General features: G+C 40.5%; 1 protein-coding gene across 2 annotated transcripts; it reads right to left on the bottom strand.

Moving 5' to 3' along the window:
- Positions 1–265: 265 nt before the first annotated feature.
- LOC129583611 (laminin subunit gamma-1-like) lies at positions 266–12,149 on the bottom strand. 2 transcript variants are annotated; one of them, XM_055475481.1, is made up of 16 exons: positions 11,466–12,149; positions 10,715–10,857; positions 9,454–9,725; positions 8,276–8,571; positions 7,793–8,102; positions 7,355–7,733; positions 7,009–7,220; positions 6,381–6,736; positions 5,636–6,119; positions 5,010–5,369; positions 4,495–4,922; positions 3,875–4,258; positions 3,432–3,819; positions 2,625–3,022; positions 2,301–2,559; positions 266–829 (listed from the first exon to the last, which is right to left on the bottom strand). In XM_055475481.1, the coding sequence occupies exons 1-16, from the start codon at positions 11,517–11,519 to the stop codon at positions 576–578; spliced, it is 4,977 nt and encodes a 1,658-aa protein (XP_055331456.1). In that variant the 5' UTR covers positions 11,520–12,149; the 3' UTR covers positions 266–575. The 2 variants fall into 2 exon arrangements, with proteins under 2 accessions (XP_055331456.1, XP_055331457.1); XM_055475482.1 differs by lacking the exon at positions 11,466–12,149 and adding an exon at positions 10,925–11,146.
- Between the last annotated feature and the right edge of the window lie 7,044 nt (positions 12,150–19,193).

The following is a 19,193-nucleotide window of genomic DNA, read 5'->3' as shown; positions in this document are numbered from 1 at the left end:
ACTGGCCATCGTAAAAAAAGCTCTTAGAAGAATGTTAAACCGTATAACAGCGTAATTCGATTATCACACTGGAGCGACGCTACACACTACATTCGACATTAAAACGTGACCCTAAAAAGATAATGGTGCGCATATTAAAATTTAACGCTGTATGTCGTAATTTATGTTGTGATAAATATTCACCATTGTAATGCCAACGCCGACTAAATACGTAATTATTCTTAAACTAAATACGTAATGTGTGTGTTCTTAAACAGAAAAACAATCAGGGCTCTCCATTCTGTTCTGTGGCACCAACAAATAACACTGACAATCTAAATACAATCGGCTATCGAAATATTCAAAGTATTGAGTTAAAGCGCATAACAATCCAAAGTCGTGAAGTAGATTTTAGGAAGCACAACATGGAATACTGGAACAACAACAAATACACTGGTCATACAAAAACAGAATTCATAAAAGCTAAAATTTTCAACCAACCATTACTGGAAGCACACAGGCACCCGGAACAAGGCGCGTACCTTCAAATCGAAGTTTACAAAAAAAGGCAAAACATTCGTCGTCTACAGACAAAATCACTGCTCCAGCCGCTCTTGATTGAAACATTTATCGGGAAGAGAATTTCTGATAGCTTCGATAGTGACCACTTCTTTCTTCAGACGATCCAGTTCCAGAGTGTAATCGTTAATGACTCTCTGCTGTGTTTGGCGAAGATTTGTCAAGTTCTGCAGTCTTGGCGCCAAATTCGTTTGTCCGAGCTGGGCTTCGATGGCATTTAGTCGTAGTTCCAGCTCATCCAGCTGGCCTGGCTGGATATCGTCCACATCAGCTAAAACCATTAAAACTTATCTTACCTGTTTCTATTGAAAACGACGGTTATTTACCTTATAAATAAAGGAAGCTTCAGTTTTATTTTGTTGGTAATGCGTATATGCCGCGCTGCTTACAATAGGACCTTAGAGCCCTGCACGAGCAGTAAAAGTGCTGCTCGACTCGCTCGTTTGAGCTTTTCAAAATTTCCTGCTCGCTCAGCTCGCTCGCGCTCCTACCTCTGCTCGCTCGGCTCGCTCATTTTTCAGCTTTTCTTTTTTCCTGCTCGTTCAACTCGCTCGTGCTTATTATGTTCTCAAATCGGCTCGCTCGCAAGATCGGCAACGAAAATTAATTATACAGGAAAATAAAATTTTTTGTGCGCGACTAGCATTTAACAAAATTTATTTGTCCGCTAAGAGCACTTTCGTGGACGATCTGCGATTTTTCTGCTTCACCTCCACACTGTTACGCTATCTAATGGCAATTTCGTGTTTTTTGGAAACAGAACTTCCTAAATTCAAAATCAAATTCCATATTTGATATTTTTACTTTTTACTTGCTGCACTTTCGAATACTCAGCATCTCCAACCCTTATTTAAGGGCGAAGTTATGAGAAAGATTCTTGCTGGAGAATCTGAGTATAACGAGGTCAAAACGGCTGACCCTTTGCTGTTATGAATGGATCGAAGGCGGATTCCGGACATAAAAGCGGATCCAGACCTATCTGCACTCAAGCCAATATATAGCAGCGACCACGCACCAAACTGTTTTCAGTTAGTTCTAAACTTTTGCCTGTTCGGCTTCTCCCACCCCTCCCGCCGCTTTGTTTTTTTTTCTTTGTTTCCCTTTCGTTTCCTTGGGCATGTAAAACCCGTCAAATAAAACGAAATTGTTCATGTTGGCAGACTTTGTGTGTTTACGTCAGGATGTTGTTGTTCTTGCGAAAATTGTTGCCGTCTGTTGTACATGCATAGATCATGAGCTGAACATCCGGTGCACAACACCGCGCCCAAATAAATAACCCATGCTCCTTGTACAACATCGGTTTCCGTTTGTCCTCAACGTTTGACCGTAGTTATGTTTCTGTATTAGCTACCACGCCTACCAGGCTGTTGCTAGCCTGAAAACACAATGAAAACTTTGTCGCGCGAAGCGCGACGCTGACGATGGATTAAGGGCCTTAAGAGCTTTTTTTATGCAGTTTCTCACAACAGTTTTCAATTCGGACAGCAGAAGGCGGCCAGCTCGGGATCGCTCGCATCCGGCTATCCCGCTCGCTCGGCTCGCTCGTTATTTTTTTCCTGATGCTCAGCTCGTTCGCAAAAACGCAAAACGGCGCGTGCTCGCTCGAAGCGCTCGCGAGCAGCGAGCGCTCGTGAGCCGAGCCGAGCTGCTCGGCTCGTGCAGGGCTCTACAATAGGTGTCTTGTATGTTGGGACGCGTAATATATCGGTAACTTTAGCGCTATAAAAATACGTCATGGTTACCCAGCTGCAGGATAATGTCTTCCACGTTGTCCCAGGCTTGATCAACCTTGATCTTGGCTTGTTCCACTTTCCGGGTAAGTTCTCCTGTCTTTTCGGTTGTTTCTTTTACCGCAGCCTCATCGGCTTTCGCTTCTGTGACTAATCCTTCGAATTCTGTGTTCGCTCGATTAACATCGCCGGCCAAAATTCCGGCCTTATCCCTCAGACCGCTAGCAAAAATTTTGGCCTGATTTGAATCCTCTCGGATTTTTCCAGCCGTCTAATGAAACAACGTATTAATAAACATCAATACAACAAACAGTACTAGTTATCTAATCATGTCACCTTGGACGCTTCTTCAGCGGTTTTCTGTGCTTGTAGCGCAATATTTTTAGCCTGGCTGGCGTCCCTTTCCGCCGCATTAAGCGCCACTGTGGCTTCGTCATTTTTTCTTTGGGCTTCGGTAATGCCGTTTTCAATGGTGGGAACTTCGGCGATAGCCGTCTTGGCTTTGGCCTTGCTTTGATCAGCTACGGCGTTGAAACCCTGGAGTGTCTCCAGAGTTTCTTTGGCCTCTTTCAGGATATTCTCTGCTTTTCTGATTGCCTTTTCCGCATCATCCTTAGCTTTATCCATGTCGGCCACCATTGCATCCGTGTCCTGTTGCAATGACTTGCTGGTGTTTAAAGCTATCTCCGCTCGCTTTTGTTCAGCGGAAATCATGTCCAAAAGTGCTGCGTTTCCTGCAAAAAAATTTATATATTATCATCAGTTTTTAAGTGCTCAGTATTGTTAGCGACCGAACAATATGCTTTCTGCATCGTGACAATACGAAGCAGCATTGTGCAAACAACGATACATTGACTGCGCTGTTATTTCGGCAGAGGTCATGTAAAATAATGTTACGGTTTAGAAACAATTTGAATATACGGCAGCATATCCCGAGTCAGAACCAGATTGCCAAACCAATAACGACAGCGAAAAGCACATTAAAAAATATTGTATGCCAAAACGTCCATAGGCCGAAATGGGCGATCGGACGTTTTCAGTTTACAAATATGTTTCACAGACACTGATCTCAACGTCTCACCAGGTGCCTAGGATGTTTTGAACGTAATTTACTAAAATGTATTTGACGAGAATAAAACTCACCACTAAGCAGATTCGATGATGAATTGGCAATCTGTTGCGATCCCTGATCTATATCTTGAGCCTGCATTAGCAGCGACGAAACGTTAATAACCGGTACAGTAATTCCACTTGCTTGAGTGTAGATCTCCAAAGCTTCCGCATATGCTTTGTCGGCATCTTCTTTGGCTTTGCTAGCCAAATTTTGTACGCGCGTCTGCAATGACTGCAGCAACGACTGCTCCCGGCGTAATTCATCCAGAATATGGGAATTATTGTTTTTGCGAGCAACAGTATCAGCTAAAATGCGAAGAGCATCGCGAGATGAGTTCAGAGATTTGTCGGCCAACTCGATGATCCCTTGCGCCGCCGCTACATGCTCGTCAGCAAGTCTTCGCGAATCACGTGCAATCTACAAAGCTATCATCGTGATCTCCGTACACGGACTGGGGAATGTAATTACTCACCTCAGACATCTTATTAGAAGTCTGTCCAAAGCGAGAAGAAGCATCTTTAGCAGATAAAAAGGCGTCCCGCGCTTCGTTCTCCAGGTAACTGCGAGCGCTTGCAAGAGCATCGAAGCAACGCTTGGCCAGTTTTTCGCCTTCCGCCACCACGTAACTAGCATCATTGGCAAACATTCGTCCGCTTTCAATTAACGTTGACATATTATGGAGCTTCTGCTCTATTGTGCTGATCCGTTTGGTAATTTCATCCAACCGGCTGATAAGGTTAGCACTATCCGCCGCCGTTACCTGGGTTCCAATGGCTGTAGACGCCATATTTTCCAGCGTCGAAATTTGCTGCGCTAATGAATCCATTCGATTTTTAAAACCAGCCAAATCCTCAACCTGCCAAGCCAAAACCAACAATTTTCTTGGGTGCATAAGGATGAGAGAATACACGCATAACACGGTATCTGCTACATGGCATTCGGCAATGTCAGGTTACCATCAACCAGTAGTTACGATGAACGGTACGGATGCATTTTTTTACGGAGATGTCCTGATTAACAGTTGACTATCCCCTTATTCAAACAGTGTGTACTGATGTACATACAATACATTGCTGAACAGTAATCACTAACCTCTACGGCTGTGTTAGCAACGCTATCCAGAGCCGCTTCCAGCTTCCGCAGTTTAGTCCGATATGAATCAGCGCTTTCTTTAACCAGTCCGTAGCACACATCGCATTCCAGACAGCCCAGCGATATATTGTACCGATTTTCCTCGCATCGGTTACACTGTTTCCCAACGACCCCTTTTTGGCACTGACACTGTCCAGTATTAGCATCACACTGCAGGCTCAGTGCTCCTATTCCATCGCAATTGCACGGACGGCATCCCGTAGCCGAAAACCCATAATGATATGGGAGGCACCGATCGCACTGACGTCCCGTCACACCATCACGACAGAAGCACTGCCCAGTCATGAGATGGCACGAACGATTGTATGACCCTTTCGGATCGCAATCACACCGCTGACCACCTTCTCCGGAGATCAAATTCCAGTAACCTACATATTATCAAATAATGTCAGAGAAAGCTAACTCATGACTTTTTGCAATAAAAAAGCCTCACATTTGAAAAACGAATTGCTTACCGATAGGCGCTTCGTTACACTTGCGCCCAATAACGTTAGGCTTGCATGGACATTGTCCACTGGATTTGTCACAATCCAAAACGTTCCCACTCGATGGCTCGGTACCCGGAGGATAACAATCACAGAGTCGGCAAGTCTTTTTTAATGCATCTCCATAATAACCAGCCAGGCACTGCTCACAACTATCTCCCGTAGTGTTATGAATACACTTCAAACATTTCCCAGTCAGAGGGTGGCAGTTGCCCACAGCATTCAGATCAATGTTGGAGTTGCAGTTGCAAGGCTGACAGTCCGTAGCGGGACCGTGCTTGCCTTCCGGGTCACCGAAATATCCATCCGCGCACAACTCACAACGAAGACCTACAAAATAATAAAATTCGAAAAGTAAATATAAATGCATGTCACAAAATATCAAGTTGAGGGAAGTGATTTTGGCGAGTATTCAACAGAATGTTTTTCGTATGATTTTAGTGTGGGTTCACTAACTACTGTAATGTAACCACTATGTCAGCATCCAATATTCAGCATAACGATTTGGTAGTTTTGATGTCACCCCTGTTCAATCGGCTAACTACACATTTATTTAGTATTTTGTCACTGCTTTAATGTCGCAAACCATCCCATACCAGCGTATCCCGTTGCGCAACCAGTGCAAACCACATCTTTGTCGTTTAATAATGCGCAAGGACCATTCCTCGGGCAGGGACACGGCTGGCAGGCGTCCGGTTTACCATTCTGCGGTGTTCCGTAAAACCCCGGAGCACACTTTTCACAACTGTCACCAGCGGTATTGTGCTGGCACAGACACCGTCCGGTCTTCCGGTCACACGTATCGGAATGGTTATGGCAATTACAAGGCACACATGTGGCAAACACATCGCCGCCCGATACACTCCTCCGGAAACCAGGAGCGCAATCTTCACAGAACTGTCCTACGTATCCGTTGGGGCATTGGCACGTTTCAACGTGGCTGGCTAACTGACCGACACCCTTTGTGACAAAATCCGAAATCGGCGATGCTGAACCCAGCGAGATGTTGTCGACGTAACCGGTACCATCGGTCACGTATGTCGTGCGGATTCGAATCGACGTAACATTGGAAAGCAGGCGCTGCAGAGAATTTAATTGTTAGTGCAAATTTACAAATAACAAGAAAATAACATCAATGAAAAGTAAAAGGCAAAATGTTCAATTAAGTGAACAATAAAAAAATTGTCCACAGCTTTTATAAGTCTGAATCTCTGCATTTACGGAGATCAGATTATTGATCCAGATACAACTGTGCAAATAAAAATAAATCGAGATCAAGAAGTAACTAACAAAAAACAAACATAACAAACGCGGCGTATAAGATTGGAAACAGTGGCGCACCTGAAATTCGAACGAACTCAGTCTGGGACTCCATCCATACTCCTTTTGCTCATGCAATCGGAATTTGTAAGTTTGCTTCGCCCGGTTCGGCATTGGATTACCCTGAGCGAAAATCGGTACAGAAATTTTCAGTGTTTCTGACTCCATACCGCGCCCTTCTATTACGATGTCCTGTATGGAAGCGCGAGCACCATCCTGCGATAGTCGCAGTGCAAATGTCAAATTCTGGTCGTAACTGAAACGCCGATCACCAAGATAAGATTCAGGAGCAAAAACATATATTGGATCCGCGCCGTGCTGCCTAATCCCTAGTCCGTTCGGACCAGTAGGAAGAATTTCCAAGGTCACATTCCTCCCTGAAACCAAAAGCAGAGACGTTAACAAAAATAAAAGAACAAAATTTTACTCTTTCTACCATTAATAATTTCATGGATAGTCGGTAGTCGTAAGTACTACGAAAAAGTTTGAACATAGCACGAAATCAGCGATGCACGAGTACCCAAAATCAAGTACGCAGGTAAATTCAATATTTGCATGGAACTTATATACACAGCATCAAATTTTATCGAACGCAAGTATGGCGTTCTTGTATTAGATATTTCTCGCCGTAATACGGTCTTTGACGCACCATTTAGTGATACTGCTGTCCAACCACCAACTCCATTCGAAAAATCCGTGGATATGCTTGTTCGCGAATAATCAGTGGCACTGCTGCAAATGGATGAATGGCCGAAACAAAAGCACGACAAACAACCATACGGATTGTTTTCTTCCAGGTTGAAAAATCCGGGTCTGCACTTGTCGCAATTCTGACCTTCCACTTGCACCTTGCAGGAACATCTATCGAAAGTCGAGTTCTTAAGTTCCACATTTTTCTTGTCTACAGCTGTGTGTCGCGTATTTCACATTTCCACAGGTTTAGCAACGCTTTACGAGTATCAACATTTAACAGTGACTCAATATCGACCACGTACTGTCCTTTGTCCGAAGTGCAACTTGGAATGTTGTTCACACTTCCGGCAACGGTACATCCACAGGGTCGGCATCCTCGATCGGTGAAGTCGTAGAAGTTCACTTCACATCGGTCGCACTTCGCTCCGGCCACGCCCGGACGACATTCACAAACTCCAGTATCATTACACTGAGATTTGTAAGCTCCTTTCTCGTGGCAGTTGCATGGAAGACAATGACGGCTAAGATCACCCGGCCGGTGATAGTGGTTGGATTTGCACGTTTCACAATGAGGACCGTCGGTGTTTCCCGCGCAGTCAACGCAGTGGCCGCCGTGGCCGGTGCGACGGTACTGTTCCAAGTCGAAATAACACCGGTGGGACAAACCATTACAGTTGCAAGCTAAAATACAATCACCATATGAATAATATTATTCTTCGCTCGTTTGAGCCGCTATTTACGTTGGCACTCATGGGCATTTTCGGTTGTTGCGCGCCGCCATGGCTGATCCTGGTAAAAAGGCAAACACTCTTGACAGTCGACCCCGGCCGTATTGTGCTCGCACCGACAGACGAGACGTTCTTCCAGGCCTTGACCTGTACTCCGAACGCATTCAGATGCATGCCCATTGCATTTACATCTGCCTCCCACGGCCAAGTCGCTGATAGCGTAATAGTACGACTTCAGTACGTTCGGGTCACCAAAAATTTCGTCGCCGAATGTGTTAAGACGTTGAAGAGAAATTCTTATATCCGTAGCTGTCACCCATTCCTGCCAATCATATTCCGTCAAAGCACAGAGCCAAAAACAAAGGCTTTAATAAATATTGAGAAAGGACAAATAATTTTTGTACAAAATAATTTGTTCATTTTAAACATTTTTTTCATAATAATTTCTATTTACTTTCGCAGTGTTTTGATGAAAATTTATTAAAAATTATGAACCTGCAGTGCGTTGCTTTCATCAACGGCTGTTGGGCGTCCATCCAAAGTTGAAAAAGCCACATTTCCACCGACGAGGGGAGAAATATCGCTAAATTCCGATGTGCACAGGGCTCGAGTCTCGTCTCCTCGTCGAAGATAATTATCCTCTGATAAACTGTATGTTTCACGGCAGGTAGCGCTGTAATACTGATAGGGTATCCATACCCCATTCTCTTGTGTCCGTTTATGAATGGCAAAACTTTCCGGTCTGCTGGTTTGGAATTTTAAACGAATGTAGGTAATGTCAAACGCTTTTCCTGTGTGCATCAATAAGCAAAGTTACTTGAGTGATATTAAGTGTCACAAACGAATTATCCAACTCGTTTCTGAATATACAAAAGCAAAAATTTAATAGATATGCTGTTTTAAGTTTATCAGATAAACCCATTTTTTTATATAAAAGCGCGTTTCATGTCTCCAGCGCTGCAAACTTGTGCGTCAGAAATGGAGCATACAAAACAGCTCGGTAATGTCACTAAAATTTATTTTTATTGAACGACGCTAGGTAAGTTTTGTGCCTGAACTACCACCGGACGAGTTAGCATTACTGCATGCCTTTGTCTGGGCGAAAATAACGTTTACATGAACTTTGCACATAGTTTGTACAAATCATCAACACTGCAGAGCAACAGCAAGCGACACTCTCTGCTTCTTTCCCACGGGTGGCATATGCCGGATAAAGCTGATATGATCGTATCTTTGTGCTGAAAATTTCTGCATACTACTTTGCACATTCAGCGATGTACTGACTTTCATTCAGCAGTATTAATTAAACATCGGAATGAAACTGCTTGACTGAATTAAAATGATTTTATCGCTGAGATGCTCGAGATTTTCACAGTCGATTTTTGCATATACTCCCAAATGCACACGAATGTAGTCGACGAAATGCTCAAAACAAACCTCAACCGGAAAACCGGAACAACAGCACATACATGTACGCCTTGTCTGCGATCGACTAGAGTAGTGCATTTCAGTTACCATACGAATTACGAGCCATAATATTATAGAACTTATGGCGTAAATAATTACTCACTAAAATATTACAATAAAACAGTTAACCCTGAAACGTAAAAAAATTCTTTTAATTCTGTTAACTACAGAACCGAAAAACAGGAAAGCTAAACTTGCTGACTTACCGAGAGATAACGTTAAATTAACAACGTTCGGAAACTGCACTCCTTCGCGCATTGTAGTCGACTGCCACCAGGTTGTGTTGTCGTTGTTATTAAAATCCGTTAAGTAGTCAGCAGGATGGGATCGAGAGGGATCCCTTGCATCACAAATTTCACAAGATTTAGTCGCACCGGTAGCACCCGTCTGAAAACAATACTCAAGAGGCGGATCGCCGCAGGTGTTCGTGGCCTCCACCAAAACGTTGAACGCTGCATTTACAAATTCCGGAACACATCTAAAATTGGTGCAGCATTAACGTTTTGTTTAGCACGTTATACTGAGCACATTAAAAAGTAATATAAGTACACTGGATAAATAACCGTGTAAATAATCAAGTACTAAATTTAATTCAGTTGCAATGTGCATTTCATAATCGAGTATAGCTTTATTGAGCTTTATTGAACTTTATTTATCTTTATTGAGCATGGACTTCTGATTTTCCCCCATTGGTTTGCTTAATTTTTCCCATTAATTCTATCGCAGATAATTTTGCCAAAAATGAATAAACCGAAAATATTTACAAATATTCCACTCGCAATAATAACCAAGATAGGAGCAAAACGAAGATGTCAAGTACAATACTTGAGTTATACTTCTATCTCAGATGTAAGTTCATCGATACGTATTCTCGGTTCGGGTGCTATACCACGGTAATCGTGCGCTAAGGACATAAAAGTGATAAGCGGAGTGTTTTCAGATCTGCAAGGCTGATTTGTGAATACTCCCAAACATGACCTAGATCGATTGAACTACAACGCTAAACCGCTACATCTAGATTGGATTGGATTATAATGCAGCAGTCATCTCTATCCGGATTACTACAATCACAATCGTTTCCGGTATCTTTACTCTTCAGGGGCAAACTTTTTCTGTGCAAGCTAAAGATGCGATATAGAAAACCATTACATACTGTACGTTCAAACTAAGCGTGTGCTTGCATATACCGCACTGATCCACGCATACCTGTTATAATACGGTTTGATAAAATACTGCGAAATCTATTTCACATATTTATACAGTATAATATATACACACTATACTGTATACAGTATGTTAAAAATATCAAAAATAACTAAAGCTGATATCGTAACGTTATAGTAGTTATACTATTCCGGAATTTTTATTCCATGTTTTTATCGCTGCAAATGGTTGTTTTACAGTACTGACTGCTCGTAGCGATTGCCTTTTTTGAAACCTTCGAGACAAAAATTGCGATTGACTTACTTTTGCGGGCGCCTCCTGTCATCATAACATCGGGAATTATGGGCTTCGCTTTGGGGATGATGAAGCTGGTAACTCTGCTGTGCAGCAGTTGCACAAATACAGGAAAAGATCCAGGACAGATACAAAAACACTTTGTAACACATCTGCAACCGGAAGATAAATCACTTTAAAAATACGTGCTTGATAATATTCGACAGGTTAGCCGTATACCTCATAAATATTACTGTTTCACATATGTGTTCAGTTCAATATACTTTTACAAGCAAACCGGGAACTGCAAGAAAGACTGGGTGCTGCCATACTGCATGGCCATATAATTCTAATAATATAGCTTAACAACTACTTCAACTTCAACTGGTTTTGTTTATTCACAGATTATAGCTCCATTGCATGCAGTACTGATTAACCGGATCATAATCCAACGTTAGGTTATCCAACTGACATAATTATTGGGAAATTGAAATATTCGATACTCATAATTTGCAGCAACCGTCGATATGAGCATTGCGACATCCGGTCAACAACAAGAAGACGTAAGTTATCATGTCACAATTTTTCGCGGGCATGAGAACTAGGTCCGGAACATCTGCTTATGCCGTAAGCATTTCAAATCATGTTTCAATGCTACTACTGATGCAACTGGTAGAATTAAGATTATTTTGTGTAAAACCACACTACAATATATGACTATTCTTTATACAGGTAACAGATAGGTTATGCGATTCCCTCATCATTATGTTTAGCGTTTTACCGCAAAGTTTTGGTGTAATACAGCAAGCTTCCAGATCGGTACACAATCATTCATCCAAACCGAAAAATAATAGACAGGCGTAACTGTGGAGAACAAGTTAAAAGCCCAGTTTGTTGTTGTTAACGTTCGATGCAGTAAGCTGATTTAACATGCCCTTTCCGGTAATGTAAACAATCCATTCGAATCGAAGATGGTTTCGGATTAAATTTATGAACAAAATAAATGAAACGCTGGGAATCCAACCAAACACCAAGCCCCCAGCCGAGACAAAACGATAGGATATCCTTACTCCAAATCCTCGTATTTATGCTTGATCATTCTGAATTCCCGTTGCATACAGCTCTGCTTATAAAAAAATATTAGGCACTTCCCTGTCTTTATGTTAAGTAACTTAGCACAGACGGTACTGTAGCTGGATGCAAAATCTGTACTGAACATGCAAAAGTACTTTACAAACTTTTCCAGTTCTCGCAAATAAATACAGTACAGAAACATTGGAACATGCAGGAAGGGGTAATCAAGCACGGATATGGATATCGATATTTCCCGAATGAAAAAGGACAGAGCAAAAGAGGGCAGACAAAGTTTTCTCGAGATAATTCATCCACTGCTGACTCGGCCTGAAAGGAAGTCTTGAGACACTGTGCGATAGAGGCAGGCAGACAAGGCGCAAGGCGCCTTTGCTGGACTTATAAATCTTGAGCCGGCCGGTTACTATCCAATCGGTCGAAAGCGTGTGCCCGCCGGGTGGTATCGGGCGGCCTAAGTTTGCCCAAATCGCATTTACACGAGTACATAGTTGAATGTGAATTTCTAATTTTTTATCCCGCTGCATGGGTAAAAAACAGGTAAAAACTTGTGTTGTTTCCTTCGTCTATTAGCATCAACTGATTATTAAGTAAACCAAGCGTTTAATTATTAGGAGACGAACTAATAACTATATGTACTGACTGCACTGTTATTATTGTGATAGGATAGCGTAATTAATTAATTATACAGTTTTGCGTCTGTCGAACTTACATGCCTACGTAATACAATTTCCAAATTACTTTATTTTGTATTCCTAACATTGAGAACAGTAACATTTTTCTGATATTGGGCTGAAAAAACCACTTCATTGGGTCGAAACAGCAAATCAAAAGCCAATCGTTTGGGAAATCTTGAACAGTTCCAATCACTTGTTGTACCGAATCATGAGTAAAGTCGATAAACTCCACAAATGTCAATATCAAAACTTGGTATGAGCGGACCAGAGCGGTTGAACAAACTTTGAATTGTTACAGTTATAGTCTACCCTAGTCTACATGAAATTTTTGCGGCAGGTTCATTTGAACCGTGACAGGTTCTTATATGCGGTATACGACTAGAATCAGTCGTAGCATATATGAAACTGTAGTTTCGGTTTTGGTCTTCGATATCCGTGTGTAAACAAAAAAAAATTTTGGCGCCCGTAGAGTACGGAAGGGTCCGACCGGTTGAAGGAAGCGGTGGGGCCTAACAGTCATGTGACACGAGTCATGTGACATGAGTCATGTGACATGAGTCGAGTAACGAAGCGTGAAAGTTGTAGATGGCGTTGTTAGCTCGGCATCTTTTTTAGTTTACATTATGTGCTCCTACATTATGTAGGAGCACATTGCAATGTGCTCGTACATTATGTAGGAGCACATTGCATCGGTTCTTGGAGGAGAAAAACGGAATTGTAGTATCCAAACAAACTTAATTCAATATGCTCCTGTAATGTGCTCCTACATATGTAAGAGCACCTTGCAATGTGCTCCTACATATATGTGCTCCTACATATGTAGGAGCACATTGCAGTGTGCTCCTACATATGTAGGAGCACATTGCAATGTGCTCCTACATAATGTAAGAGTACATTGCAGGAGCACATTGTATGTGGAGATTATAAGGGGTAGGAATATAAAGTGCTGAATAAGGAATTTAATAATATAGTAAATTATATTAAAGGTGATATGTTTGACGAACAGTGATAATGAAGAAAAGGTGTACTAATCCAGTGTATGGAAGAAAGGTTCTACATTGAATTAGGGTAAAGGTAGTGGGAGTTTTACTGTAGTATGGTATAAATATATTCGACTTTCTGGTTGTTCGTATATGAGTGTTTAATGAAGTGTTACAGGAAGTGGAGTGTGTAGCGGATTGTAGACGGTGATGGATTGTTGTGGAAAATTCAAGAAATTTCGAGAAAGTTGATTGCTTAATGGAGCAGACTATTATGCTTTGCTCTGATAGTCTTGGTTGTGTAGGAGCAGGTGGTTTGTATATTGGAAGTAGGTTGGTAGGTACATTGAAAGGTTGTTCGAGAAAATGTATAGTTTAATTTGTTTGTTGACTGGATTTTTTGAGTTCGGTGGGTATATAAGAAGTCGAGGAATCTTGTGTTTGAGTTATTATAGAGTGGAAGAAGTATATGGAGTGAGCAAAATGTTTTTCTTGCTGGTTATTTTTTGGTGGCCGTTGTGGATTTGTGGATACTTACTGATTCAGGTTGCTGTCTTTTGTTTGGCTTTGGTAAGTTTTTCTTGGTTGAGTGTGGTTTAGTAAGTTTTCTTTCATACATTATTTTCGTTTAAGAATTCTTTTTTTAATAAAATAATGGAAGGTGGTTGTGATCATAAGAAATACATGCGTGAGTATATGCGTGATTATAGAAAAAAACGCAAAATAGAAACTGATGGTAATTGTAGCAGGGAGGATAATGTAGGAAGTGGTAATGATGGTAGATATGAGAATGTAAAAGTAAAAAACAAAAATGTAATCGGAATACTAAAGGTGGTGCGTTTTCTGGTCTGTTCGGAAAAAAATATTGGAGAAAGGTCATGGTTGTTTATTGCCATGCGATTGTTGCAATATTTTAGTTGCATCTGATTTGAATGGTGATAATTCAGGAATGTTACATAGTGATTTAAAAGCTGATGCTAGACTATGTGCAGGATGTATGACTTTCCATAACATAAAAATTTTAATTTTTGTGTTTACGATTAACGGCGAAATTGTTTAGATATTGGTAGAGAAAATTGGTTAAATAATCTTGGTTACATGGAAGTCCGGCAGTGCGTTTAGTACAGCCTTTTTCGACAATATTGCATTTGAAAAATAGCTTAACAAAATGTGTAGCGCAATTATTTCATGTAACTTAGTGATCCTAGTGAAAATTTCGAATGTTTGCTACCACGTCCGGGTACAGATTGTTTATTAGCTGTATGTCAGGCTAGAAAAAACGATTTTGATAATTGTAGTCGAAAAGTCATTTATTCTGTTGACTTTAATATTGTCTATAAAGCGCTTGATTTTTTGATTTCTAATAACGGGTTTTTTGATTTTGGAATTAATCTGGGACTGGAAATCACAAACTGGATTAGAAGAAAAAAGCGTATCCTACTCCATTTCCGTTTGGTTATGGTGGTTTAACTGATGATCGCCCTTAAAGTATTTCTCCTGAAAAATATTTTAAATTGCGTCTTTTAAGTGCAGAAAATAGGTTTCAAAAAGATTGCTCATACGTTTTCGAGCTCTAAACCTTTATCAACGGGATCAGGTAGAACGAACGATTAATTATGTTCTTAAAAATGACAGTTTTTGTAAAGAGAAATGACAATTTTTGTAAAGGGAAAGATTTAGGTAATAAAAGTGTTGCTAAGTTTTTATATCCAAAAATTGGTAGCCAAGCATATTACAATGGTGCTAAACAACATTTGCGGAGTATGGTAATGTGTAATGGTTGCCCGGATCTTTTCTAAGCATTACTTTATGATTTTGTCCTGAATTGTTGTGTTTTGCTGACCCTGTTGAGTTTACATTTTTGTTTTTTAACTTTACATTTTCATGTCTGACATCATCACTACTTCATTATCTTCCTTGCTACAATTACGATCAGTTTCCATTTTGCGGTTTTTTTTCTATAATCACGCACATACTCACGCATGTGTTTCTTGCGATCACAACCAGTTTCTATTATTTTATTAAAAAACCAATACTTAAAAGAAACTATCTATGAAAGAAAACTTACTAAATTATACTCAACCTAAAAAGACCAAAGCCAAACAAAACGCAACAACCTAAATCAGTACGCTTCCGAAATTCTAAACCGGCCATCAGAAAATAACCAAAAAGAAAAACATTTTCCTCACTGCATATGCTTCGTCAAATCCATAATAACTCAAACACAACTTTCCTCAACTTCTAATATACCCACCGAACTCAAAAAATCCAGTCAACAAACCAATTAAGCCAAACATTTTCTTGAACAACCTTTAATGTACGTCCCAGCCTACATCCCATATACAAACCACCCGTTACTACACATCCAAGACTATCAGTGCAAGAAATACCAGTTCGCTCCATTAAGCAATCAAACTTTCTTGACTACACATATTACTACTACCAAAATGACTGTGTAAACCTATGGAAAGTTACTGACTAAACACGCAATTTTCAAGTTCCCAACTGTAGTAAAGGAACAACCACAACCTCTCATGTTTTTCATGCACTCACAAAATTCTTTCCCTTACTATTATTATTCCTTTTATATACACAAATCCGAAATTATTTTAAATCCCAGTATTCCTCTTTCTTATACCGAAGCTGCCGCTACACAATCGAGAGATTGTCCACGCAGTGTATATACGTTCTGTATCAGGTCCGAGTACATGTACCAAGTTACTGCCAACTATGCTTGCATTTTGAAGTCATCTACTTGATTTCTTTACTTACGGCAGTACCAAGCGCGATAAGTCTTATGTACTCAACACAATTTAAAGCAATGGAAAGAGAAAAGGTCACAAGTTTTAGTTTTTTAAAACCTTTACCGATACGTTGAAAACGCAACAACAGCGCTCAAAACGTTTTCGTGATGACCAGTCGACCAGTCTACTGTTAAAGCAAAACGAGCGCTTAATAGATTTGGCGCGTATTTGATTTGTAGTTGCATAAGTATGGGCTACTTCTTACTTTGTGTTCTGTCAAGAAGGTGCAATTATTTCTTAGCTTTCTTTTGAATTTATTAGTAATTTACATTTACATTTACATCAGTAATTTACATTTTCTCTTTATTGCTTGTCGCGTGAATTGGTGTTCCAAACTTCCAAATGAGGTTCAGACTCGCCGCTCACATACATTCAATAAGCAATGAAATTACTTGTTGTTACGTTACATTTGCTGTGTGTCAAATAATGTATAAAACTACTAAAGTAATATTTATTTTTAGTAGAGTACTATGGCAGAAGCACCTTTTCTAACCTGGCTTTTCCAAAAAACGGAAGAACGAAGGCTGATAGCAAGTTTGCGACTATATTGTTTCCGTGGATGTGTAATAACTACTTCGAACTATTTGCATGATGTTCCGCCCTGCGTAAATTATACAAGGAAACAATCTTCTTCAGAATTCCATCGTACGTTTCGATGTTTCCAGCCTGAGAACCTGCCAATAAACACATTAATCATTATATACGTATACCTATATATAAGGACGTAGTTAAAAAAGCAGTAGTAGTAATTTAAATTTATTCACAATATGCACATCAGCGATAGTAGCAGTACGAGTAGCTGCAGTAGTAGCAGCAATAGTTATTGTAGTATTTGTAGTTTAATAGCTACCGGGCCTCCAAGGTTTAAATTTAATCAGTGATGATGCACAAAGTAAAAGCACCATATCGAAATTCATCGATGTTGCCGTTGTGCAGCGTCTCTCCATTACTGCAAACTTTGAAAAGTCCGCTCACTGTCCATTTCGATAAAACCACTGCGAATCCTTCAAGACGCAGGAACTCTGCAATTTCACGGACAGTTAGGTATAGTATAATTTCAGGGACAGTTAGGTATGTAGTTATATAAGTACATGTAAATGCGAGCGGACATTGGGCAACGCAGTTTTGACAAAAGCCTATCAACTAACTATACGATGTAAGGTGTTTTAACGCGTAAAGGTGTAAATGCTTTGACTGTGCTCACGGTTATCCGTCACCCATTTCCAAGCAAGCATTAATACGACTATATGAATATGTGGACAATTATGTAAGGACTTCTGACCTTTAAGACCTTCAACATATTCCGGAAAATGATCTATGTGTCCTGTTGGCGGACCGCTTTGAGCTCCATAAAGGATATTTACAGTGAATTTAGATTCTAGCCCTGCGGCAGTGGTGCACATAGACTGTGACATACTCGTACTTTACGAACTGGGGAAAATTTAGCCGACTGTTACTGAAGCCAACACCATAAGAATAGAAAGGTCGCGAGTGCCGGCTGGAAGAATGCTTGAAAGGTGAAGGAAAAGAATAACTACAATAAACTTTCTTTTAAAGGTCACAATCAGAATTAATTTCAACGATTCCGTGACAACTGCATGGTCCGCAACTGTGATGATAAAAAAAATGAAATTTATGGCAAAATACGCACGAATGCCCCAAATAGCCAATTAAAAGTAATTTTTATACCACTAAAAGGTCTGCATGGTCCGTGTTAAAAATTGAAAGGCGTCTTTAAAATTTTTGATTTGCTCGGCAGAGGCTGGAGGTATGTAATGCAAAACTGAAAACTTCATCTGTCCGTCATCCGCCTGTAATTAAGGATCAAGCAAATAGTTAACTATAAGTGCAGCATTCTCTAAGGTCACTTTCGCTTTCGCGCACTCCCAAATATTGTACTTTACTGCAAAGTTTTATGACATTCTATAGCGAAATGATTTGGATACACTAACGTGAAAACCGTTGGCGAGCGCAACATCCGGTGGGGGAATTATGGGTCAATTAAAATCCAAAAAGTTTAAACGCACCGATGTATACCAATTTTTGAAATTCATTTAAAATCTTAAAGAAAAACGTTAAAAAAAACCCGGTTAGGGATGAAAAGGACCATCCATCATCTTATTGCGCGCTTTCATACAAAATCTGAAGAAGATCGGTCGATAATGCGACTCTTGGTACTTACACCTTTTGGAATGTTATATTTCGCCAATAATTCCCCAGCCGGCTATTACGCGCAAAAACGGATTTCACGTCAGTGTTGCAGTGGATGCAAATTAGATATTTGGCATTAGAATGTCATAAAACAATGCAACAAGTGTTTGGGAGTGTGCGGAATTGCATTTTTCGTACATGTACTCGAATTTGGTACCTGTACGGCTGTACCGGCACATTTCCTTAAAAAAATTGCTGGCTAAGGCTTTGCAGAAATGGCAGAACATTCACAACAGTGAACATCTCGGTTCTATTCGATAAAAAAGCGCCCTTGTATTCTTCCAAAAGGTGTCCTTAGGATTCTGAGTTTCAAACAGCCATAATATAGTTCCGTAGACCATGTATTTTAGACGTGAAAATTTACAAAAAAATGGGCTCCATAAGTATACTGAAACATGCCGTTCTAAAGACGGCGTGTTGTGCTTCGACGATGTCTAAAGCACGTCAAAAAATTACTTGCCGTAGAACCGGGCATGAAATAAACAGGTGCACAGAAGAAAAAAATTTGTTTTTATGTAGCAGTTATCGATATTTGTATCAGACGATAGAGAAATCAATTGTTTACAACAACTTCTTGTTTACAACTTCTTGGGCCAGGTTTCCGAAATTTGTGAACTATGCAGCATGTGTACGATGTGTACTGTGCACTTATGGTACGTATATCTCGCAAATATTTTAATTATTATGTGCACGGTGTGCCGACTGCTCGAGGGTCGACACTTCCGAGTACCGACGAAACTCCGAAGGC

The sequence above is a fragment of the Paramacrobiotus metropolitanus genome, unplaced genomic scaffold (assembly GCF_019649055.1).
Source record: "Paramacrobiotus metropolitanus isolate TYO unplaced genomic scaffold, Prichtersi_v1.0 Parri_scaffold0000011, whole genome shotgun sequence".
Lineage (NCBI taxonomy): Eukaryota > Metazoa > Tardigrada > Eutardigrada > Parachela > Macrobiotidae > Paramacrobiotus > Paramacrobiotus metropolitanus.
The sequence above is the reverse complement of the archived record's forward strand: the minus strand, read 5'-3'. Positions and strand labels throughout refer to the sequence as shown.

What these genes read in the sequence shown, in the direction of transcription:
- LOC129583611 (XM_055475481.1), bottom strand. Translation starts at nt 11,519, where the DNA reads ATGAATGATTGTGTACCGATCTGGAAGCTTGCTGTATTACACCAAAAC. An exon ending in CCGCTGAAGAAGCGTCCAAG is followed by an intron (nt 2,560 to 2,624) that starts GTGACATGATTA and finishes TTGTTTCATTAG; the next exon opens with ACGGCTGGAAAAATCCGAGA. An exon ending in AGACATTATCCTGCAGCTGG is followed by an intron (nt 830 to 2,300) that starts GTAACCATGACG and finishes TAATGGTTTTAG; the next exon opens with CTGATGTGGACGATATCCAG.